This window comes from Alosa pseudoharengus, unplaced genomic scaffold, assembly GCF_046254945.1.
Source record: "Alosa pseudoharengus isolate Yale_2024_CS ecotype anadromous, Long Island Sound unplaced genomic scaffold, YU_APseudo_1.1 YU_APseudo_1.1_scf_8, whole genome shotgun sequence".
NCBI lineage: Eukaryota > Metazoa > Chordata > Actinopteri > Clupeiformes > Clupeidae > Alosa > Alosa pseudoharengus.
Genome location: NW_027468870.1, coordinates 17,542,209 through 17,568,529, shown reverse-complemented (window position 1 = coordinate 17,568,529; position 26,321 = coordinate 17,542,209). Strand labels below are relative to the sequence as shown.

At 43.7% G+C, this 26,321-nt stretch overlaps 1 protein-coding gene across 1 annotated transcript in view; it reads left to right on the top strand.

The window, feature by feature from the left end:
- The first annotated feature begins 8,874 nt into the window (after positions 1 to 8,874).
- auts2a (activator of transcription and developmental regulator AUTS2 a) overlaps positions 8,875 to 26,321 on the top strand; it is a 328,394-nt gene continuing 310,947 nt past the window's right edge. The window contains exon 1 of the mRNA XM_076274904.1: positions 8,875 to 9,713. Within this exon, the coding sequence (XP_076131019.1) occupies positions 9,420 to 9,713 (294 nt within the window). The 5' untranslated portion in view covers positions 8,875 to 9,419. The remainder of the gene's footprint in view (positions 9,714 to 26,321) is intronic.

The following is a 26,321-nucleotide window of genomic DNA, read 5'->3' as shown; positions in this document are numbered from 1 at the left end:
GACCAATCACTACAGAGCCCTTCCACGCCACCCCCTGCCTCAGCCTGTGCTCATGACCAAACACTTTGCTACACAAAACTATTTGACTTGCGGATGTCTGCTGGCCACTCTTTTTTTCAAGTTTCGTTCATATTATAATGCATTTGTGATTCTGACTATTGATCTCGTGCGTCTTGATTGATTGATTGACTTGACTTAATTCTGGTGTATCTATATGATAGAACAGGGTTGTAGAAGTGGTCCACATACATTCATTGGGTCTAAAGCTTAAGTGTTCCTTCAGGCCACAGTGCAATGACAGGGATCTGTTCCCTTTGGATGTCTCGCCTCTGGCTATCTTTTGCGAGAAACCGTAGACGTCTGGGGTGCTGATGACGACCGGTTTCCTGTGTGTGTGTCCAGAATATCTCAGAAGTCCAAAGTGCTGCCAAAGCGCTGATGGGAGAGAGCTGACACAGGAGATGAGGTAAGCAGAGATTTTATGCGGTGATGAATGGCTCGCAAGAGCACCATTATGGTTCATCTGAGAACGATCTTCACTGTAATGTTACACAACTCCATTTATTATCCCCCCTCAACTTAATTCCAGATTTTCAAATAATAAAAAAAAAATACTGATACATCAAAGAGTAGCTATGTTGGAATCAGTGACTCTTGAGGCTTGCTGAGAGATACAAGGATCAATTTCACTAGGAAGTTGGACCCCTCCAAAGACCTTGTGAGAGCTGGCTTCAGGACCAAGGCCAGAGCCAACATGCGGCTGAGCTTACAAACCAAAGACAAGAAGAAGGCCAGTGCGTGGCCATCAGTGACCTAAAATGAAGTATGTAAAAGATCCCTAGAGAGGCTTTATAGGGAGGAGAAAGCCCCCTGGGGGATAGGGTACAGACATCAGTGAGTCAAATGGATGAAAACCAATGACCATGGAAAGAGGCCTTGAAAGGAATTATAGTCAGTGTTGAGCCTGACCTCCTGATCTATTCTGTTCCCAGATTGCAGCCATGTTGTGAAGGTACAAAAGTTAGTCTAAAAGCTATTGCATGTGTTTAAACAACATCTTGGTCCAGGAATACCTTAGGGCATATTACCTCATAATTGTTTCATTTGGACCATGGTTCTTCATTTCTGGAAAATCACTGCATTTTTATGTATGCAAGACATACTGTATTTGTTTTAAATCATATGGTAAAAAATAAATGTGTGCAAATACTACACAGATTCTACTGCACATGCATGATACATTAGGCTACAAGTCAACCATCAACTACACAATGTCTGGTGGAGGTATGTATGTGCTGTATTTCATATTTGTTTAGAAATAAGCTGAGGAGCAAAAAAATCAAGGAAAGGTCTGTCTGTCTGTGTTGTTTCAGTTGTGCAGTTTAGCTTTCCCTTGGATGCTCTCCAAGTTTACTCTTGCTATGATAGATCGAGGCAGATGTTTAAATGGAAAAAAGTAAGTGTGCTGCTTGGAGTGTGAGTGCTCTGTACCTGCTGTTTTTGAAGTACACAGTCCTGTATTACCGACTGATCGTTTTTGGAAATAAAAAACAATTCTCAGTGCGGACAGAAAAAGTTCATGTCCACATACACACACATTTTCAAAATGTGAGTGTGTTCATTTGTATTCATAAAAGCAAATGTCTAATGAGAAACGATTCATAACCAAGAGTAGGATAAGAATCCTTAAACATCTAAAAGTTCCCACGTAGGACCTTTCCAGACAGCGTCCCTTTAGTACAGACAGCTAATGCTTTTGAAGGCTTTTATATACCCACATTACAGACAACCTGATTTCACCTACAACAGCTTTTCTTTTCATCACTGCAAAGATGAAATGGATGTCAGGTTTGGATCTACATGTTTAAAATTCAGATTAGAGATCTAGATATTTTGTGTGAATCTAGATAATAAAAGACTGCCCCAGCAACCTGTTGAGGCTCTGGTTGGCTCTGACTGGGTGGAACCAAGCTTTATAACCAATTCAGAGGAATCTGACTATTGAACTGTTGTTGGCTCCATGACCTCCAAACAAAGACACATTATTGACAGATTGATCTGCTTTTTTTTTCTTAATGTGGGTTTCAGCCTTGATCTTAAATGCTTGATAAATGAATGATTAAACAGAGCGCGCTACACATTCATCTGGGAGCATTGGAGACTATATCTGGCTATATCTGTAGCAGCTTTATGAATGCAGACAGGCGGTCTCTCAATGCAGACGTGATTGATTGGGTGTGCCAGTGGAAATAACATGAGCAAAGAGGTTTCTGACAGGCCCCATATATTAATATCAGGAAATGGCCTTACTCTGCCCATTAATATCACCTGAGTAAGGCACAATGCTATATGTCATTTGGGTGCACTGTGGTGTAATGAGGATGATATCATCTTTTTATGTTGTATTTGCACACTGTGGATATTTCACAGTTATTGAATGTTCAACAGTGACTGCAAAACAAACCCGAGAGGACAGGACATTATTTAAAGCTGTTCCGATGAGTGCAGATTTTTTTTTTTTTTTTTAATTATGGATTCCTTACTGACAGAGAGGTCATCATCCCATTGGGCATGCATGAAGGATACCACATTCCAGCCAAGCTAATTAATGTAAAAAAAACACACACAGCCAGCAGGACCCAATATTGTGGCACTCCCTCTAACATTATTGTGCCATTCACTTTAACATTACAAGCTGGCGTGAGATTGTTTGTCCAACAATGTTTGCCACAATTGCCTCCTTTTTACTGATTCTGAACACCACTCCAACAACAGCACTGCGGTCGGCCCTGATAGGAATTGAGATGTTCGGTAAGCCACTGAATCAAGTCACCCGAGGAGGGGGGAAAAAAGGCAAGCAGGGAGAGGGCGGCTATTTGATGGGCTAGATGAGCTGATTAGACTCTAAAGGCAAAACAGACTCAGGCCCCTTGGCACAGGTTTCTGTCACAGTCTAAATAATTCGGAGTACAAGCACACAAATGTGAACTCATTCATAAATAATAAAAGCCATCCTGCAAAACATACAAATTAAGGCGAGCGAGAAAGACAATCCTCTATTTTGTCTTTGTTCTGAGCAGTTTTGCAGTCTGCTGCCAGCTATTTGAATTGCATTGCCTTTCCCACCGCATGATGAACAGCAAAAAATGGCTTCCTTTAAGACATGATTTCAGAGAACAAAAGATATCAAGAAAATAGACAAGACAGACAAGGGGTGTGAGGAAAGGTGATAAACAACATCCCAGTTTTATTCAATATTTGAAACATCACACAGACATCTTTCATGAAATCATATAACATAAGTTTTCCCCCTTCATCCTTGCCTTCCTTCATATTTTCCCCTGTGTACTATACTCTGTAATTGGTCTTGAAGCTATGATCATTTGTATGCATGTATATCTGAAGGTTTTGTGTGCTTTGGGAATCAGGGGGCAGTGTGCTCAATGTAACTAAAAACATTTCTGTTATAATTCTACTGAAACAAACATGTCTCTCATTCTGTTATAATTCTTCTGAAACAAACATGTCTCTCATGATAGTAAATTATCGTAATGAATGGAAGCTGTGATATTTGTATACAAGGCACACACGTGGTCAAGGTTGTGCTAGAAGAGTAACAGTGTTTGTTGAGGAACAGCAAAACTAGATCCCCAAGAGAAGCTGCTCACTGCAGAAACCCAAAGGAAGCCCTGAGAGCCAGTATACCTTCTGCTTAATCAAATTTGATAATACAATACATCTAAGGTCAGCAGAACGGCGGGTTTGACACATTTTAATGAAGAAATGTTTGACAGAATAAATTAGCTGTCGGCGCATCCTCCATTCAGAGTGCCCTGCACAGGAAAGAAAAAAATGGGCCTATTAGAGGATAAAATATGGGTCAGGTAGGTGTATGCTCTAAAGCTAGACCTATTTTACCAGGAGTGAAGAGTAAAAAGGCATCTGTATCTTAACAGAATTCAGTTTGAGCAACAGAATCACTTTCAGCTTAATTTTTGCAAAGCATTTCCCACTGATGAAATACAGTGAACAAAACTCCCCCCAAAGGCTAATTATTTTATTGGTCTTAATCAACGAGTCATTGTCATTGAGTCATTTCACAGCAATGTTCACAAATAAAACTCTCTCATTCATCAACACACACTTATGGTTAATTCACACATGCCAAAAAAGTCTCCTGGAGTAAAAAAAAACACACCACAAATCAAGAATCTAAACATGTAATTTAGACAGACAGAATTTAGACTCTTGGTGAATTATAAAAGCATTCAGATGAAATGGCAACGACATTGTGAGTCTCTCCACCCATCCCCCACCCCAAGACCTCTACTGCAGAGCCACCACCACCGAACATAGTAATGTTATGTCTCTTAAATGTACACTTGTGCACTCTTGGTCAATTAATAGTATTCAGATCAAAAGAAAATTACCTTGTGAGTCTCTCCACCCATCTCCACTCTCTCCACCCACCACCACCGAACACAGTGATGTTATGTCTCCTAAATGCTCCCCTTCAAGGGTCTCCCTTGCCAAGCGCTTAGGGTATAAAGGCCCTCCAGTCCTCTGTGTGGTGTACCATAGAGACAGTGATGCACCAAGCTAAAAAGCTAAAAATACACCTGATCTCTCGCCTGTTTGCAAAATCACAGTGCACAGAAATACACACACTTAGCCAGCCACACAAACACAATGATAGGCTGTCACCATGCACTCAGCTGTGATTATATGGGTATACATTATTAAATTTGTGCTCTTAGACTGGTGGATTGACAGCTGAGCATGTCAATCTAAAAAGCATTGTGTTCATCACACACTGTCTGCTCTGTGTACATGAGTGACAGGTGATTTGGCGTTCATATGCCAGGCTTGACATAAGGCACAGTAATTATATCATCCAATGACAACATCCAATGAGATCATTCCAAGCTTTCTGCAGATGTGTAATTGCCATTTAAGGTATGCATTAACACACATTACATACTCAAACAAGAGTAAAATCGTTAGCTATCCATTATGATAAAGACTGTAATCTATGACCAAATTAAACTTTCACACTCACGACAGAGCATAATTGTATAACATTTACTGGAAATCTGAACAAGACAACCTGATCCTTAACAATCAAGACTCAGACTCTTTAGACTCAGCCTTAAAACACATATTAATTGTAGACTATGTGCTTATCTGGTTCAGAAATGCACCTTAGTAATAGGCATGAATCCACTGGACCATTATGCACAAATGATACACTATATCGTCTCGATCTTAAATAACTGCTAGCTTAGCATAAATGTGCTCTCCCTGTAGACATCAACATATTTGTGGAATGAATTACCTCAGCCACAACAACTTAGATAGCCCTGGAAAATCCATATTCCCTTTGGTTAGTGGCCAGCAGAAAGAAACAGTGGACTCCGAATGAGGGATCTCCCCCAGTGACCATGAGCTTTGCTCACTAGTGTGACCCCTGCAGATGTGATCCACGAAGCCGTGCAGGGTTGCTGGGATGCAAGTATCAAAGAACTGTCTGCTTGGATTATTTGAGATAACCATGCAGGGCACTGATCGATGACAATACCAAAGGATATGCCTCTGACTCTCTCACTATCAGTGTTGTGGATGAAAACCGCTGGGAGTATTTTAAACATGGATAGTTTTCCTCTCCAAATGTATTCCTCCATCCTCAGATGGATTTTGTGTGATATGATCCCAGAGCCTGTCAGTTGGCCTATCTCTGTTATAAAAACAAAAGCCAGCACGTAGCATCCTTCTCAGCCAGTGAGGGCCAACTAAACTTTTTAATCAAGTAAAATGGTTTGTCACACAGTTCTTAGAGAAAACCCAGCTCCATTTTCAGAACAGGTTGAGAGAGCTGTCCATTCTGTCTAGTAAATGAGTCTGCGGCATTGTGAACTTCGAGCTATATAAAAAAAATGTAGGCCTACTGTAAATCCTTGAATTACAAGGATGTCTTCACATCTCAACTTTTTCATTTTCATTGTACTGAAATAGCCTACTAGAGATTAATGGAGTTCATTGTTAGTTTCAGTTTTAACCTAAATGTTTCAATTTATGACGGTGTAATAATACCTAAATAAACGATTTGTAAGGCTAGTTTATTTCAGAATGATTCTGATTCTGAAATAAAAGATTTGTAATAGACAAGTGTACTAAATAAACTCAAAGGTAGTTACAGTATATACTTCGGCAATAATAACAATGCGCACATTTTACACGAGCTATTCAGTGGACTAGCAACATATTTACCTGAGAGGATATAATCTTGTAATGCTGTAATTCCGGTGAAGAGGTTTTGTTGAACCTTTCAAAGTGGTGAAACAGTATCGCATTCCAGGAGCAGCACTACTTGCGCCGAGGAAGTGCATAGCCTGTAAAGCGGCACTGCGGCATTGGTGTATCAATGCGCCCGGTCCCCACTCCGGGATCCTGAAGCACGGACAGGGGAGAGGAACCGCTTCGCCTCCTTGCAGGATTTATTTGTTTGTAGAATTTTTCCATTTTGTTTTTCGCTGTAAAGAACGCTGCTTTTCCGAATGCCAACGACTTGTCTGGATGGTCCTCTACTTACAAGGGTTTGCATTTCTTGGTTTTGCATGACGTGTCTTGGAGGAGAAAAGACTCGCTTTGTGTGTTTGTGGAGATAACGCGGAGCAGGAGGCAGTGCCAGTCGCTGTTGTGGGCTGGACTGGCTACGGTGCGTGAGATTTACTGACAGAGAAGAGAGGGAGAGGGAGAGAGAGGGACAGAGTGAGAGAAAGAGGGAGAGACAAAAAGGACTCAACGAAGACAGCTAAGGAGAGTGTAGTATACATGTAGAATGACTAAAGGAAGGCATGTAGGGAAACATGTTTAAACGATTTGCTGGAGCTGTTTTGCGTGTGTGACATTACAGAGGATTGCTGGTACGGGGCATCAGGTTAGGGTACTGTACTGGACCAGGCAGACGGTTCTTGACGTTAAGGAGCCAAATTTGCTTTCAAAGACTAGTCTACTGCAATAATGAAGTTGTGTTTAACCGTGTTTAAATGTATTTTTAAAAATGCGTCCTAATACAATTACGTGAATTCTCGAGTGACTGCGTTATAGTGATTTGCATATTATCACTTAAAGGTGCTGGCGAGCGATGCTCATATCAGTACATGCTAGTCATGTTTAACTACGTCATTTTAGTGTGAGAAGTTCTCAGATCAACAAAAGCTGGGAGTTGATGGTGTGGCAAGCTATGATGTAATGTTGTTGGGCATGTGCGGTGATGGAGGAAGGTGTGTTCCCATAATGCGTGGTATGATCAGCGCCGTTCCCGAAGAGTGATGAAATGTTTAGGGACACGTATGAACCATGAATCTGAACCCAGTATTGGCATCCTGTCGTCTGTTCTGACAGTTGTCATATTGAATCTGAGTTATCTGAGATGACCGATATTAATAACCAGTTCTTTGTTCCCCCCGAAATGTGGACAGCTTTAATTAAAAGGTGCTTCACAGGTTTGATTGACAGGCCAGCCACAGATTTATGACAGAACAGTAGATGACAGAAGTTTGCTCTAAAATATGTAACAGTCTGACACTAAGGGGATGTAAGCTCATAACTACTGCAAAACAGAGTTAGTCAAGTTCAGAATTTGGCTTTTGAAGAATGACCCCTCCGCAGAGGCTGTTGTGGGTTAACATAATTTGACAAGGAACATGTGAAAGTGACTAGAGTGATTGTGTTTTACTACTGGAAAGAGATAGTAGCCAGACTGCTGTCTGGTTTCCTTTTGTGTCCTGAAGGGCATCCACAAGTTCAAACATCAGACAAACAAATATAAATAAATAAAACAGCTTGTCAGCAGGACTACAGTATGTTATTCTAATGTGGAAGTGACTATTAGCTTGGAGTGAATTTTTGGCCAACTCGCCTCTGGTCACAACAGAATGCTGTTAGGTATCTCATTAGTGGTTCATCACATCTGCATTTTCAAGGAGGCTTTAGCTTGTGAAACTATCCAGCGAAATGAGGTTTTTGTTTGCCTGGATTTCTGCTGAAGTGTGTGTGTGTGTGTGTGTGTGTGTGTGTGGTAAAGCCACATCATGATTGACAGCAGATGAGGATTCAAAGGACTGTGTGGAGCCTTGCTTTGCTGCATGCTTCAGACATGGATAGTATTTCTGTCCACAATTTGAGCCACCGCTTAGTGCTAGAAGGCAAAGTATGTGCAAATCAACTGGATGCATTATGGGGCACAGTGTGCACAAGACACAGGACAGTGGTAACCATGGTGCTGTCATGCCCTTGCTAACAAGCAACTTGTCACAGTGCTATACAGCAGATGGAGTCCTGAGTCTCAGTTTTGCATTGATTTCTGTGAATATTTGGTGAAATGGCACTTCTGCTGAACTGTTATTTGTACATGTTATTTGTTATCTTACATCACCATGCAGCTATTCCTAAGATTGAAATTCCAACTTTCATTACACTTTGCTCAATTCATAATAGTAATGATGAATGACTTTGGGGACACAGTAGTTTACATGTGGTTTGAAAAGCAAAACAGTGGGGCAGGCATTGATAAAACTGCTGTGGGAGAGTGTGTTCAGCAGAATGGGAGAGACTTCGGGAGAAGGATTAAGAGCAGCCAAAGGCCGTAGGATTATCTTGTGTAAAACAATCCAATAGAAATGCAAAATAAGCTTACCGATGGCTGGGCGGGCCTGCTGAATAAAGCCCTAATGTTATCTCTCTCTCGGAGTAATAAATAGAGACAGTGTTTATGAGATGTGTCTGATATTTTACACTAAGTGTGTTGGGTCAGAGGGTCACCACTGAGACTGTAACACATTCTCCTGCTGCTAGGCTGTGTAGTGACCATGTTTCAAATGTGTGCTTTTTTTTTATTTCTCTGACTTCCAGGAAAGAGAGAGGGGAGCGATGACATGCCACACGTGAAGGAGGAGATGGGATGGTTGGAAGACGAGCATGTCATGGCCTTTTGCGTTCCATTTGCCAAGGATGGATGTGAAGGGTGAGCTGCTCTTTTGGTCCAGCTGAGATGTCTGTTTTGTGTCTGGAGTTGGCCCCTGGTGTTCATCCCTACTAAAAGACAGCGTGTGTGTACAGTGTGGAATTGGTTTATGCATGGCGGTTATGAACCAGGAGCTTCATGTGGTTCTTCATGTCACATAAAATATTACTGATGATGAAGTTCTAGGTTTTTTGGACCATTTCTATCTTTGTGTGGGACTACTTTCTTGGGAACGTCAACACTTAGCTTTGGGATTATTGTATCTGCTGCTCTCTTTGGTGGAAGGATTATCTGAGCTGCAACGGCTTGCCTGCCTCAAAGTCTGGGGAAACAAAGGTGGATCAGGGGGGAGTGTTTGGTCAAGCCCTTGCTTCCTTTGCGAGGATCTGGGGAAATGGATGTCGCTCGGTCCAGCGGGATCCGCAAGAAGAGGAAGTCCCGGTCGGAGCGGGACCGGGAGAGGAGGAGCGGAGGCGGCGGCGGCGGGATGCCGAGGAGCGGCGCCCACGCGAGGGGAGCCGTCCTGCGGTTTTCGTCCGACTCGGACGGGGAGAACAGCACCAACCCTCCCCCCTCCTCCTCCCGCCCCCGGCCGCCCAGGAGGAAGAGGAAGGAGTCCACGTCGGCCGAGGAGGACATCATCGACGGCTTCTCCATCTCCGGTTTTATGACGCTGGAAGCTTTGGAGGTAAGTGCCTCTCCAGGCTCACTTTTATTTACTTTCTCCTTGAGCTCTGTAACGCGAAGCGTGGAAGCACTTAATTGCAGTGTCTTGTGCTGCCGTTGTGAGACTGCCTGTGAATAATTAGCCATTTGTTTGGATTTAGCTGCTGTTTTCTCTTGAGTGCCTCAGATGGCTTCCTGGCGTTGACGTGCACCTTTTTGTTGTGGCGAGTTTTGATTTCGACAGATGTGGGTTTGTTGCTTACTGTATGTGGGTCTTCCCAGCCACATTGCTGTCATTGTGCTGGGCTTTCAGCTCTGATTTTGGCCAGTTTGTCAGAGCAACATGGTGACAGAGGCTTATGTGATCTATAGAGCATAGTCTAGTGGATTTCTGCCCACTGGATATGTCAGGCTTTTGCTTTTCATCTCGAAGCTTGTGTATGTCGCTTGTAATAAGTCAAATGTGATCACACAGCAGACTTGACAGGCCCTTGTCACAATAAAGGGATGACAGTGATTTTTTAACTAGCATGAAGTGCCAAATAAATGTAAATGAATGGTGTGGATACCACTCACTAATTTAATAGCTTCACTTGTGAGTCACTGGACTATACAGAGCTAGAATATAGGTCTAATGTACGGTAAATGACCTCTTCCTGGACTAGTAACTGCACTCTATGTTTCTGTATTGGCAAAGTGTAGTATGTAAAGCTTACAGTCTCCCTGATTGCAGCGCTCATGGAGACTGTAAGGCTGTTGTTATAGTGTTATTTATGCAGTGTTATGGTAGAGCTGTCAAATCTCCTCCGTTCTGCTTCAGTACGTAATCTCGCTCACAGACGCTGTTGTATTGTGTTGAGTAAGCTGTGAGGAAAGACCAGCAGCGAGTGTGTGTGTGTGTGTGTGTGTGTGTGTGTGTGTGTGTGTGTGTGTGTGTGTGTGTTTTTCTCCACCCCCGCTTTCTCCCCTTCTCCCCTCCTTTCAAGCATGTCAGGCATTTCAAGCCTTTTCCCCACTCGGCGAAATGCTAACGCTGTCAAACCCGGGGCAGACATCTCAGGGTGACATCGCATTTGACACCGCTGTGCGGTCGGGTCGCCGAGTCCTTATACCCATGGCGCTCCACTCGGCCACGTCCACCTCGCTCAACGGCCCATTGAGGGAGCTCACAGGGCAGAAAGGGCCGATGTCAGAACACCTACTTTTATTACCACAAGGCAGCCGACGTGTTTGAATTTCTCTCTCGTCCAAATGATTATGGTCTTAATTGGACCAATAAAGTGATTCCTTGGAGCCAGAAGGAGACGACGAGGCCAGCTGGGGAGCTGTGGGGTTTAACGGTCAACTAAGAGAAGACCACACTCCGTGAAAAGTGTCCCTAGGTAGTATGGAATTATGTTCATGTTTATGTTTGTGTGTATAGTTTCTAGCAGATGCTTTTGTCCTAAGCAACTTGCAATGACATCAATAAGCATTACATCAACATTAAAATGAACAGTTTAGAGTCTTGTAGTCATGTAGCCTGAATAAAAAAAAAAATCAATGTCAATAATAGACTAAATCGAATTTATTTTTTATTAGTTAATTAATGAATGCACTGGTCCTATTAGGATATGTTCTTAGAGGATATACCTTGGTTTAATGTTATGGCAAGGGTTAGTGTTGGAATGAAGTAGGAAAATTAAGCATATTCTAAGGACACTTAATATAAAGTGCATCTGGATAGCACTAATGAATACTGAATATCAGTCCTTTCAGAAGCCAGACAGAAACCATACAGACAGATAAACCACCTTAACAGTTGTGATTCTTTGCCCCATGTTGTTATGTTTCAAAATCTCATTTTAGCATTTTTGTTTTCTTTTTATCTCCTTCATTCTCCTTCACTCTCCCACAGACCTGTGATGATTTGTACTTGTGAGAGAATTTGGTGTCAATTTGCTGAGAGGTCATCTCACATTCAGAAAGGTGTCTCTGGCCTGCGCTTTGAAATCCAAATGTTTCCACTCGAGGCGTGCAGCCTCACATATCCTCTCAGCACTGAGCTGTCAAAGTAAAGGAGTTTATTAGACATGGATTTTGGGAGGCAGGGGGTCTGAGCATCTCTCTGAGTCACACCACTCAGAAATTACTGAATCATTCTGTCCTCCTCTTCTGTGAAAAGCCTCCAGTATCTGCATCTTAATGGCCTCCTTTTCCTTCTCTCTCTTATGGACAGAACACTACAGCCTTTTAAGCCCTCCTGAATCACTGTACAGGTTCATGGTACACTTATTATCGACTATGGACCTTAACTAGCCACCTTCCCACTTCCCATTGCTTCAGAGGATAACAGGGAAGGTGATCAGATGCATGACAGCATGACAAGTCATGGCCTAGATAGTTGTTTCCTTTATCTTTGAGCTTTTAAATGTTGAAGACCATCTGGGGGTCTATTTTGAATACTCTGATTAGTTGTTTGTCCGTGACTGGCTCATGCGGTTATGGCAATATGATGGTGGTAAAATGAGTGTTCTACAGTATTCAGCTTTAGCATTGTTTTTATCTGCAATACACAGACTTGTGCCAAGATAACCAAACAAGTGGAAAAACACAGCCCTGGCTGGTATAATAATTGTATTTTAAAGAGCCTCGCTATGGCTTGTAAATAACAGACATACACCTGGGCTGCAGTCATGAGTCATGTGAGCGGAGTCTCCTCCCAGCCGTGTTGCTGTTCAAGATCCCCCTCGGCAGGGCACAGATCGGCCTCCCTGCAGTGGCTTAGTGGGCCTGGTCCGATTGAGGCCCGAGAGCTCCACAGCTCATAGTGTCAAGCAGAATTTTGTCTTGGTGCTCTCCAAAGGCTGAATTTGGACTGGTAATGTAGAAACTAGGCCATAAAAAGATTATATTTTTTTACTTTTTGGTAATTGTTAAAACTAGAGTTAGTATTCATGATTATTTTATTGACGCAATTATCACTTGAAGTTTTACATACTAATTTACTGCAGGTGCACGAGTAGGCAATACAAGGCTGCTCTCAAATGAGCTGTCCAAATATTACAACTATTTATAGGTGCAATTCAGTTATGTTCACACAAATATGTTTATGTAATGTCTGAGAGTTTTGCCAAAGTAATGTTATAATCGTTCATTTCCTGTCAAAAACTGTTGCTGTGGCCAAATACAGTTGGTTAGTTATATGATCTTTTCATCATATTTAAAAGTGTTGTTCTGCTCAGCCTTAGGGCATAGTAAAACAAACAGTAGAAATAGGCTACTAATGAAAGGAAAACACTGTGAATGTGAATTACTAGCTTATAATAGCGCTGGTGAATTGGCTATTGCATTCCTTCGCACTGGATCAGATTTTCAGTGTAATGAAGACTTAATAGATGTCTGGAGATGTCTGTGTGGCCATATAACGCCCTATTTTGTGGTTTCTCCTGACCCCAAACTGGTAACTGGCACCTGGCCAACAGTCTGTTATGAGGGAGCCACTGATCTAATGAGACTGGACAGGTCTAAACAATAGAACACTGACAGTCTGCATGGGCTGAAGCTTGTCCAGACTGTATTCGCTTATATGATCCAGTATACTTAGAAGAGTATCTATCTGTAAAAATGGCAAACCCTCTGTTTTAGCTAGTAAGCATAATGTAATACTGGGGGTCCTGTTTAGCCTAATAGAGATTTCAAGTAACCTGATCTCATTGGGGTCATCTTCTAGTGAGAGAGTTTGTGTTTTGGTGGAATTCTTATTGAACCCATGGATTTTGTTTCACTGTCTGGTCTCAGAGCTGTCTTAGGGAACGCTTTGAAGGAGCGCAGGGAAGGCAACGAGAAAATTGATTAAACACTTCATTGTGGAGGGCATTGTGAAACCGAATCTATTGATATACTGTCTCTCTCCAGCTTGTTAAAAAAAAAAAAGAAACAGCAGAACGTGTGTCAATAGCAGAAGAATGAAGATGAAGCCGAGTAGATGTTAAAGCCTTACTGTACGCACTCACTTGATTGATCTGGTGCTCAGTTAGAATGCCTCGCTAGAGTTTTTCTTTACATGGCTAGTCTTTTATTCACACCGGGGTCTCTTTAGATTTAAATTTCCACTATTGACGAATATCCCCCCCCCACACACACACACACACACACTCACACACACATACCCTTTCTGTCTCTGCCCACAATTAATTTTCAGCTTTTTCCCTCTGCATTTATTTCAGATTCTTGGCAGTAATGGCAGTTATTCATTTAGGTGCATTTTTCACCTGTCATGGAGTGATATATGATCTGCATTAATAAGGTTTGGCAGGCTACGATGACTGACACATCAAATATGACACCCTGTCGTTTCTGCATATGCTTAACGCCTCACTCAGATAATCCAATGGTGGAGCGTTTTTTTCTTCTTCTCTTTTTTGAATGCTTCCTAACACTTTTTTATTATTGAACAATAACTGTGGCTTTACCCAGGCCTGAATGGCTTAGCAGTGTCTTGGTCTGCCCTTTGGCATACTCTCTACAGGAGAACAAGGCTTTTTGACACCAGTGGAGCAGCTCTATAAATCTTTAATAGCGTCCGGAAACCCCTGTAAAGTGTTTTATGTGATGAGATCCCGAGTGTTTGAACTGCTGGTGTGTAGGATTCTAAGAAGCTCACGTTTCAGCGTACGCCTTGAGAGCTATCTGATCTAATTTCTCACAGAAACATCAGCGGTTTTTCTTTTCTTTTCTCTCTCTACTCTGTAACTTATGTTCCTGGTATATGCCCCTTGGCTTGACTGTTCCTGTACTATCATGAGAAAGTGGATGTTGTCGTTCACCATCTCTGGCAGCGTGCTCCGTCAGTGATTGAGGGAATTGAAGAACCCTTAGTGGATGAGTGTCTGTGGTGCTCTCTCAGGGTAGGCTTTCATCAGCCCATTGGGTTCACGTCACCATAAAGGATTTAAATGTATCTGGGTGATTTGGGACTCTACCACAGATTTATCTGCGTAGAGGTTCCATTCCAGAATAGCATTCCATTTCCACCATGAGAGGTTTGTGTTACTAAAACATTATCCAAAAAAGTACCATTCCCTGTTGATCGTCCCCGTCAGAGTCAAAGGTAAAAATCGATTTTACATTTTCCATGCATGCTGCTATTAAGTCACCCACATTCAGAAATGTACACACTCACTCACACACACAACTGTACACACAAGCAGTACACAAGTACACAAACACTCTAATACTACACACTAATATCCTTAAGCACAGTAAATGTTTGCTCTTGTGTGTTAATTCTCTGGGAAGAAGCTCATTAATGGGCAAGAGGTGGTGCAGGGGAGACCCCGTTGATCCGATAAAGCGCTCTGATCGCTACTGCACAATTCCCACCCAGCTCTCCTGACATCTGTTCGCTGATACGCATTGCTGCTTTCGTGGCTTTTAATTAAAAACAACCCGAAACAGTTGCCGATGTTAACACAACGTTGCGGAAACCCCCTTTCTCTTCCTGGGCTCTCCGTTTTTCTGCTCCATCGCTTGGTCTTTTCCGTTCTTTCCCGATGTGTTTGTGATTTTCACTTGACCTCCCCTCACAGAGTTCAGTAAATGTCCTGGGTAATCGAGGACTAGCATGTGACTATCTTGGATAAAATGTTTTTCCCAGTATTTCATGTTAATTGCGGTCTGTCATAGTGTGTGGAAACATTATGCTCTGGAGCTGAAGTATCTACGAGCATGAACCAAATGGCAGAGAGACTTCAAATTGTTAAACATCTCTCAAGACGTGCTTGTGGCCACAATAGCTCAGTGACTCTCCATCCAACTCATTTGCATATTTTAAGTGCGTTCATGAACATTTTTCTAAAGAAAATGTAAGCCGGTGTGTGTTTCCAGTCGCTGTGTAAGGAATTCAAAATGGACACTCTCCTAATGGGGGGAGAAGTTGTGAACAGCTGTGAATTCAAATCTGGAGGTGGTCAGGGCAAGTTTAACGGAAACTCATCAGAAAATCTCCACTAATGATTTAATGTGATAAAACCAGTTTCAAGTGTCTTCCCTCCGGATCTCCTGTTTGAATGGTCAAAGTTTGCATTAAAAACTTGGATGGACGCCCAGCTAGTGAAAATCGAACTTTCATTTTCCCTTGTTTCATTTTATAAAATTTCTCCTCAGTGCTGTATGTCTTCAGCAGCAGAACAGAACACCTACAGTAAAGGACGCATCTTTAGATTACTGTACAAAAGTTCAAGCATTGGTCATTCTACCTTGAGTTTGTTCCTGAAGTGCCATCTTGACAGACAAAAAGCCTATCTATTATATGCAAGGCCCTGAGAGGGACCTTAGAGCCAGTGTGCCTTGTGTGATTGTTCCAGGCCAACCCTTCGTGTTGGAGGGCTGTTGCTGACACATTGTCCCTGTTATGGCTCCGTGTTGGAGATGTGTAGTGGCCCAGGGCAGCTAAATCCAAGAGCAATGAGAGGGGGGAAAGGTTTCTCTCTCCCAGCACCTCGGGAGAAAATAAACTAGTGTGTTTTCGCAGGCACGGCCTGCAGCCAGGGTGTTGCCCAGAAACACACAGATTTATGCCCTGCGACCGCAGCTGGTAGAATTTAAATCTTGGCAACGTTGGTTAATGCCGGGCTATGAGCAATGAAAAGATGTAGTACCCCGAGCATTACTGTTACATTGCCCGAGAGTCAAATTGCCTTTTTATTCAAATATAATTGGCTCGTCTGAGTAGTTTTGTAGTAATACGTTTCACAGGTCTGAGTGTCACCATCTTTGAGAACTCGAGTCACTTTTCACTTCACTTGTCAGGTCTGTGTGTGTGTGTGTGTGTGTGTGTGTGTGTGTGTGTGTGTGTGTGTGTGTGTGTCTGTGAGTCTCTGCATTTGTGTGCGTGAATGGGAACACATTAAGGAGAGAAAAAAGCAGCAGTGTTTGCCAAGGATGATTTAAAAATGCTCTCTCCAAATTTCTCTCTCCCTCACTCCCTCTCCCTCTAACACCACCCCACCTCCCTCTTCCTCTTCATCTCTGTTCAACCACCCGCCCCCTGACACACACACACACACACACACACACACACACACACACACACACACACACACACACACACACACACACACACACACACCCCTCCATCTCTTCTCCGTGTCCCTTGGGCCCTCTGGCTCTTGAGGGGCCACTGCCCCCATTCTGATGTATTCCAGCATATTATTATGCCTCCTCCTTATGCACCTCTGTGCTGGGGCAGAGGCAAGTCTCTGGGCTGGTGACAGGCCTTGTCTGTGTGCTCTCACAGCATGTGGAATGGCTGTTAGCCGGAGCAGGCAGCAGGAAATGCATTCGGATGACTACTGAGGGCTCTTTCTTTCTTTCTTTCTTTCTTTCTTTCTTTCTCTCTCTCCCTCTCTCTCGCTCTCTCTCTCTCTTCTTGGCTTCCTCTGTAAGCGGAGGAGGAGATGGATGTGTTCAAACTCCCCACATGTTTGGAGATGGCTGGCAAAACATTTCAGCTTTGGGTAAATCATGGGGATGGATCATCTGCCAGTGGTGGACTACTGAGCAGAAACGCATGCTCTGGTTATGCCACTCGCTCGCTGTCTCGTTGCTGTCTGTCTGTCTGTCCATCTGTCTGTGTCTGTCTCTCGCTCTCTCGTTGCCACCCACATATGTGTCCACAAGAATGAAATGTATTGCCGCTGTACTGTAATTGAAAACTATGATTTTATGTAAAAGATAAGATATTAACAACAGCTGTGGTGTGTGTGTGTGTGTGTGTGTGTGTGTGTGTGTGTGTGTGTGCTTGTGCAAGCGCACATGTACGTGTGTGTCTGTGTGTGTGTATGTGTGTGTGCATGTTTTAATTGACTCAGGTGGCGGTGTGACGCCTGGGTCCATGAACCACTCAGTGTGAGGTAATTGAATTAGGATGGGGCGGTGAAGGGAAGGGAAATGGATGGGTGAGGGCCTAGGAGAAACAGGGGGAGAGTGGGAGGGGGGGGGGGGGTGCAGCTGAATCTCGAAACAAGGTCAAAACTGCACCCTTATAAGCCCTTACACGAGTATACACCTGAACCACTGTGGCATGCAGCTCCTACCTCCACTGAAGTAAACCTAACAACCATGGCTATGGATGGATACCATGGCTACGGAATAGATCCTGGATACGGAGCAGACCATGGATACGGAACAGACCCTGGATACGGAGCAGACCATGGATACGGAACAGACCCTGGATGGTCTGCCAGCTGTAACGGTGTTTCTCTACTCTACAGCCCCATTGTCTGCTACACAGTCTCCTCTTGTTAGGTGCATGCAGTACTGAGGGACTAATAGTGTGTGAACTGTAACATGTTGTTGCACCCCCCCACCCTCCCCCCCCCCCCCCCCCCCCTCCACACACACACACTCACACACACACACACACACACTTCCACACACACACACTCACACACACACACACACACACACACACTTCCACACACACACACCGCTCCCTCCCTCTGTGGTAGCGCTCTGACTGAGCCTGTTAGGCAAGCACAAGCTGTTTATTAGGACGTACTTCATTACACCGCTCCCTATTCCCACTGTGTCTGTCATCCCGAGCGAGGAGGGGCTCGATTGCAGGTCTTCAGCGCCCCGCATCCCCCTCTCATTACGCTGCTGTCTCGACTCCCGTGGATCCTTGTCAGTGATGGTTGTTGTTCTTGTGTGTGTTTTTTTTTTTTTTTGTAAACCAGGTCATGAAATGTTCCGTCTCCTACAGGCTTGTATTTCGTCGGCATCTGTCCAGGGTCAAATAGCCCCCTGAACACAATTAAAGACTTCCTTTGAGATTCGACGCAGAAAATAACCTCATGATAAACTTACCTTAGCAGGAGGTAGTTTAGTGTGGCAGGCCTTTTTTCCATGTTTAAAACAACATCATTAAATGGCATCGGATAAAGCCAGTTGATGCCTTCAGAAGCCAAGAAAGCATAAAAGAGGCTTTACAGACCTTTTAATGAATCACGTCACATAGAAAATATGTTGATCATTAAAATTTGCAGAGTTTTTGTATTCATGTCATGCAGGCGGTTAGGACCATTTTGAGGGCTGTTTTTACTCAATTTGTACAGTGCAGCATTAAGTACAAGTTGTCTGTTTGAAATGTCTGTGAGCATATTTGTTTTTACAGTTATTTTTAACTGATTAGTTCTTCCATGAAATTCCATATTAAAGTGTATGTTTATCACTCATTGTGATGAGAGATCATTTGATTGACTTGATGAAAACTGAATGACTCTCAGCCTGATCATGATAACACTGAGGAGGGTTGATCAGACAAAAGCCTTTTCCCATTGGTCTGCTATAGAAGTCCAAGAAATACCTGAATGGATTTTCTCAACCTATAAAGAACACTGTGCACAGCCATACGCATAGTTCCTGAGTATGTTATCAATTGAACATGACTCTCTGAGGGAGTAAGCATAGGTTTTCACAAAGTGCTGACTATAATCAAACAATTACTATTTTGACAATATTTTTCTATTGACTATACCAGTCAGGGAACCATATCAGAAAAAAGCATGTATTTACTGGTACTGAGGTGATGAGTTGACCCTGTGCAGTGGAAGTGAGTGAGCAGTACAACAGCTCTAGCAGTGAATAATAGAGCTGTCGTTCCTCCCTGTTTTCTCTCTCGACTGCAAGTACCTCACAAATACACACGTCTGAATTATAATGGCATAGGTGCACAGGTGCAAGTGCTTCACTCCGCTGCTGACATTTAGTGATGAGCCCACATAAATAAAATGAAAAAAAAAAGAACACACAAAGAAAAACATCTAAAAAAGCACAAAGCAAATGTTGTTTTTCATTCTCACTGTCGGACACGGGGTCGACTGTCTGTCATCTGGCGAGCTTTAGAAGCTCCACACAGAAAAACGCACCAGTCAGACGCGCCCGGTTGCCAGGCGACGTTGGTAAACGGGCACCAGTGGTGCCTGCGTTGCTGACGAAAGCACAGTGCAAATGTGCGGAGGATGAGAACAAGAGAACACGACGTGTAACCAGAGCCTTGGGGAAGGAGGTGGAGAGACCAACAATCAGATTAGCACACAAACAAATGGACCTACAGTAATAGGTGCAATAGCTTGACTTTTAAACGGCCTTTCCTATATTCGTATCTTCTTTCTGTTTTAAAAGAACAATAGCTGTAAATATCTTTATCCACTTGTTCTCAGTGACATTCCATATCTTTACATACATCGCTTCCCCCATGAAATAATAACTTCAGCACCCCCCCATATCCTTGAAGCAAACAACAAGCACAAATATTTCCTCCACAGACAGTTTGGCTCTTGCATTATGCTGCCGGTTAGAGGGCCGAGCATCACTCAGGGAGGAGAGAATGTCTTAACTCGCACCCGTCAAGCTGATGAGCTGAGTGGGTGCCAGTGAGCATTAGTGGGCTGTCCATGCCAGCCTTTGTCATTCATCATGTTGTCTCCTACAGATCCCCACCAACAACCCCCCACCCACCCACACCCTTCCCCTCAGCTTTCCTGCCTGTTGGGCTATTGCCATTTATTTCATCACTTAAGAGGCTCCCCCCCCCTAAATGCTCTGTTCATGGTGCCTAAATAATGCATTAGGTGCTTTTTTGGAACTGTAGTTAGTCCCTCGGTTAAAGCTTAATGAGCGAGTGTTGTTTCTAATGCAATGAGATTGCTTGGCAAGATGGTGGGCGCACTAATTGAATTGCAGCTCAGAGACGGGCGCAGGGTTTCTGGGCCAAAGCTGGAATGACAATGTTGATGGCTCATGTTTAGGAGGGCGGTGTGTGTATTAGTGTGTGTTTGTGTGTGTGTGTGTGTGTGTGTGTGTGTGTGTGTGTGTGTGTGTGTATCTGTGTGTGTGTATTTGTGTTTGTCTGTGTGTGTGTGTATCTGCGTGTGAGAGAGTGTGTGTGTAAGAGAGAGAGAGAGAGAGAGAGTGTGTGTGTGTGTGTGTGTTTGAGAGAGGGAGGGAGGGAGAGAGCGAGACTGAGGGAGAGACAAATGTGGCCTGTTCCAGGCGAGCCAGATGGTGCCTGAGCAGCCAGCCTCGGATTAAAATCCATTCAGCACTCATACTGTGAGTGAGCGAGTGAGGGAGGACGACGTGCTTTTCTGGCTTTTTTTCGGTGTTGTGCCACCACAGTGTTCTGGCATGGTCGTACTGTGAGCAGCACCTGATCAATCTGAAACCCCCTTAAGAAGCATCAAGGGGAAATGGAGAAAATATGACGCTCTGGTCGCTCTGTCAGTAGGGCACTATCTCATGCAGCTATTCAGATTACAGCACTGCAGTAGTGAAGTGTTTGCATAGTGTAACATTATATCATTACATTTACATATTTCCACTGATAACCTAAGCTTTGTAAATTGCAAACTGCGATAAACTGCTGTTAATATTAGGGCTGTGTATTGGCAAGGGTAATGTTCCATTATATCGTGATACATTGTGATGCTGTGCATAAGGTGATACATTGCGATTATATTATATTATTTTAGAAAAACTGTGATAGTATAAAGAAGACCTCACTATGTGCATAACATTTAATACGTTGACAGTTGTTTTACAAAAAAGTAAAAGAATGACATAGTATAAACGTTCAACAAAGTGTGCCACACTAGCACACTAACCTATCATACGTTAGGCATGCTTAATAAAAAGGCAGGATGGCCCTGGCTGCCTTGCTACTGTCAGCGCTACTAGCAGGGGTGAGGCAGATTTGTATAGAGATGCACACATATAACCCTGAATGCAGTTGTGAAGGGTGGGAGGCTATGATGGAGATGCATATACAGGTACACTAACCACCACACACACACACACACACACACACACACATACACACACACACATACACACACTCATTCAAAGAGTCATTTTCTCGCAAAATAAGAGGTCCCATTTGACTGGCACCAAATCTCCCCTCCAATCTCACCGCGTTGCCCTCCCCAGTCTTTGAAAATCCCCCTCCTTCACCTCATTCCCTTTTTTGTGTCCTACTCTTTAACCCCAGGTCTCTGAAGACTCCACATCTGAGCCCTCTCCTCTATCTCTTTCTCTCCCTCCTTCTTCCGAAATCCTGGCTATCATTTCCACTTAACCCCCCCCCCCCCCCTCCACCTTACCTCCAAGACCTCTCTACTTGCACATCTTCCATATCTTTGTCAACCATGTACTTGACCTCACTGCACACTGGGAAATGTAGTTTTGTGGATGGCTGGCCGGTTGTATTTTTTTACGTAGAATACGCTTCATTGTAAGCTACTGCAAGTGTTCACCATTTACCAGTGTCTCACATTCCCTGTAGAATAGAGAAAATAACATCAGTACTGTATATCCTTCTTGAGCAAAATTTGATGACATGGATTGTCGTATCAGATATTCAGACTCGGGCGAGAAATTAAGTCCAAATATCTTGTCTACAATGTAACAAAAATACGCCATTATAAGTGCTGAAGTCAAAAACGTATCCCAAAAAGAAGCCGCAAAAGTCCGGCAGAGTTCCGTGCAAAAGCCTGAGTGGATCACACGATTGCACTCCTGAACACTTGTTGAACACCAACATTTTTACCCCTCCTTACTGTAGATGCTGACACAACATTTGGCAACTTTGAACCCACAGGTGGCATTATGAAAGGATCGTTGTTCGGTCTTATCTTCGCAAGTCAGCACTATTGCTGCCAAGGGTACGAACTTTTCACCGTAGCACAAGTTCAGAGATTTACACAAAGTTCAGGGGTTTATACAGTGATCACAGGTCACACATCGTTCATGGGTTACATATTGTTCTCTCATTTTCTCTGTTACTAGCTGTTTTGAGTAGAGCCCACTTCCGATGACATCTTTATCTCCGCAGCTGCAAGCCCAAGCATGCTTTTTTCAAACAGGCTTCACCCATCCACAGTGAGACACAAAGCAACAAAGAGAGACATAGGGATACAGAGCGCACATAGGGGGAATTCTGGTAGAATAGGGGGCTTATTTTGTTGGATGTCACCGGGATGCAGAGCTAGAGTTTAGTAGGGTGAAAGTCGCAGGAAAGAAGCTTCCTCTGAACCTGCTGGTTAGGGTGCGGAGAGACCTGTAACACCTCCCGGAGGGGAGTGGGGTGAACAGTCTGTGGTTGGGCTAAGAACAGTCTTTGATGATGCTGCGCGCCTTACGCAAGCATTGCTTGCTCTGGATGGCCTTGATGGATGGGAGTGAGGAACTGGTGATGCGTTTGGCAGTTTTCACCACCCTCTGCAGTGCTTTCCAGTCATGGGCAGAGCAGTTTCCATACCAAACTGTGACACAGTTGGTGAGGATGCTCTCGATGGTGCAGGGGTAGAAGTTCACCAGGATCTGAGGAGACAGATGGACCTTCTTTAGTCTCCTCAGAAAGAAGAGACGCTGATGAGCCTTTTTGATCAGGGTAGAAGTGTTGAGGGTCCAAGAGAGGTCCTCAAAGATGTGGACACCCAGGAACTTGAAGCTGGTGACACGCTCCACCTTAGTCCCTTTGATGAGAATGGGTGTGTGTGCCAGCTTTGGACTTCCTGAAGTCCACAGTGAGCTCTTTGGTCTTCTTGGTGTTGAGAGCCAGGTTGTTATCAGTGCACCACGATGTTAGGTGCTGGACCTCCTCCCTGTAGGTCGTCTCATCATTGTGGCTGATGAGACCAATCACCTTAGTGTCATCTGCAAACTTTATAATGATGTTAGAGCCATGTACAGGTGTGCAGTCGTAGGTGAAGAGGGAGTAGAGGAGAGGGCTAAGCACATATCCCTGTGGAACGCCGGTGTTCAGGTTGATGGTTGAGGAGGTGTGGTTATCTAACCTAACAGACTGAGGTCTGTTGGTTGGGAAGTCCAGAATTCAGTGACAAAGGGAGGTATTGATGCCCAGTTCTCTGAGTTTGGTGATTAGTTTGGAGGGGATGATGGTGTTGAATGCTGAGCTGAAGTCAATAAACAGCATTCTTACATAGGTGTTTCTATTGTCAAGGTGGGACAGGGCAGAGTGAAGTGCCGTAGAGATGGTATCCTCTGACTACGCGAATTGGAAGGGGTCCAGTGAGGGTGGTAAACAGGTCTTGAGGTGGGCCAGGACCAGCCTCTCAAAGCACTTCATGATGATGGGGGTGAGTGCGACTGGACGGAAGTCATTTAAGGCTTGTTGTAGTGGAGTGTTTTGGCACCGGCACGATGGAGGTGGTTTTAAAGCACGCGGGGACAAGTGCCTGGGATAGTGACAGGTTAAATATGTCAGTCCAAACCTTAGTCAGCTGAACTGCACAGGCCCTGAGTACGCGTCTGGGGATACCATCAGGACCAGCAGCCTTACATGCATTAGTCTTGCTCAGTGCGGCACACACCTTGATGGTGGAGAGTGTGAGGGGCTGGTGATCTACAGAGACCACAGCCTTGATGGCCACCTCCTTGTTGTCCCTATCAAAGCGGCCATAGAAGTGGTTTAGCTCATCAGGCAGGGAGGTGTCAGTGACAGGGGGGGTGGAGTTAGTAGTTTTGTTATCTGTGATGGCCTGGATGCCTTGCCACATGCGTTGGGGGTCAGAGTTGTTCTTGAAATTATCCTCAATTATCCTTTTAGCTTGTGCTTGGCCTTTTTGATGCCCCTTTTCAGATTAGCCCCTGGATGACCTATAGGCTTGAGCATCACCAGATCTGAATGCGTTGTCTCGTGCCTTCAGCAGAAGTCTGACCTCACTGTTCATCCATGGCTTCTGATTAGGGAAAGTCGTAATCCGTTTAAGGGTAGTTAAACTTGTTATTTAAAATGTTATAAAAGTATGTTAGTTAGGAATAACTTCAGTGTATTACTTGATTAAGGTTGAGGTTATATAAATACATGCTTTACAGTTTCAAACTCGTTCTCTCATCATTATGTCTACAAACCATTTTTTTTTTTAATGCACAGCGCTCGTTTGTCTCATTTTGTTGTAGTGCTTCAGTGCCTCTTCCAACGCTTCAGGTCAACAGAACTCTCGCTATTGAGATTGATAGACTTTCCCCACAGCTAATGATGTATTTCAATCAGAGCCCAATGGATAGTGTAAACACTCGCAACGTCGGCCAGGCTGAGAGTAGGCATTAATGGCATAATTGGGTTACTGCGTCGAGACGTGTAAAGCGCGCCCCTCTCACGTCTCTGCGAGCTCCAACTTGAGATGAATTTGCCTCCACAGTTAATAGCCTAATAGCTAGAGAACACCAATGTGGCATTGGAGTCCCTGATGCAGCCCTTTTAACTGTTGTTATCACTCAGCAAGCAGCCCTGCGATGTACAATAGTGCTTTTCACAACGCCTTGTGCCATAGCTGCTGATTGCTCTTTTTTTCTCTGACACCTTTTCTTAGACACAAATGCTTTGAAATGTGTGTGTGTGTGTGTGTTGTTTGTGTGTGTGTGTGTGTGTGTCTGGGGGTGTGGTTGTATGTAGTCCTCCAGCTTACAAGTCTATTATTGTCATAAAAACTGTCCAGGAGCAGTCTATGAAGTGTGTGGCTTGTTGTTCATATTGTGGGTGCAGTTTGCTCATGAGTAAGCTCTATGACAAGCTTGAGGCACAGATTCAGAGGATCAGTTGCACAGTCAGGATCTAGTCATTGGAATCTGATGTGTTAGTCCATGCTAATTGGAGATTGTTTGACTGAATGTCAAATGATTCTATGGACTCAATTGATAATAGCTGGACTGTCTGTGGAGAAAAATGTTTTTCCTCACAGATAAACAGCATAATAGGAATTCAGAGTAAGGGTGAAAAAACATACAGAACAGTATTGTCTGATGTTTGATGCTGATGTTTGATGTACAGGTTTATTAAAAGTGCAGCAGTGGTGACATCTCTTTGTGCAGTGGTAGTGCAGATCTGTTCAATTTAAATATAGAACGGGTGGGTAGAGACTTGTGTCCTAGGCTTTGAATCTTGATTTGTTGCTGCAGTCTTTTAGTAAGAAACGGTAGAGTACTTTTGGTATGATAAGAGTATCTTGTGCTATGATAAGCTAACTTCCATTGCTTTGTAACTGCAAGGATTTACCACAGATACTCCAACTGTACCTCTTAGGTGTGCTGTGTTGGCTTAGACTGGGTTGCACTGATGATATGGCACCAGCTTCCTATAGGTTACCTGTTGGACTAGCTGGGCCTAGATAAAGCCATGAGCAAGGGTCATAATGTACATCCACATAGCTTGACTGACTGTCAAGCTATGACAAGTCTGTCACTCACATATTTAGGCTAGGGATTTCAAGTCTGGGCAACTTTGAACACCTAGATTTTGCTGTGAGCTTGTTGCCAGAGTTTGTAACACTACCCATCTCATTGAACTGCAGTGGTAGAGAGCATAACTCACACCCACAAAGGCTTTGCTTGGAAAACTGAAGCGAAAGTGTTTTTTACCTCACGGTTATTGAAAAAGATGCTCTGATTTTTTTCTCTCTCTCAGAGACACCTCTGAGTCATGTAACCTGAGATTTCAAATCCCAACAGCATCAGCAAATCAGCCATCCATAGAGATTCTTTGAGGCAGAAATGGCGACCTGACTGCACACAGCCCAATCAGTGGAGGGCTATGTGTCCCATGGTGGCTGAGTTTGGCAGACATTAG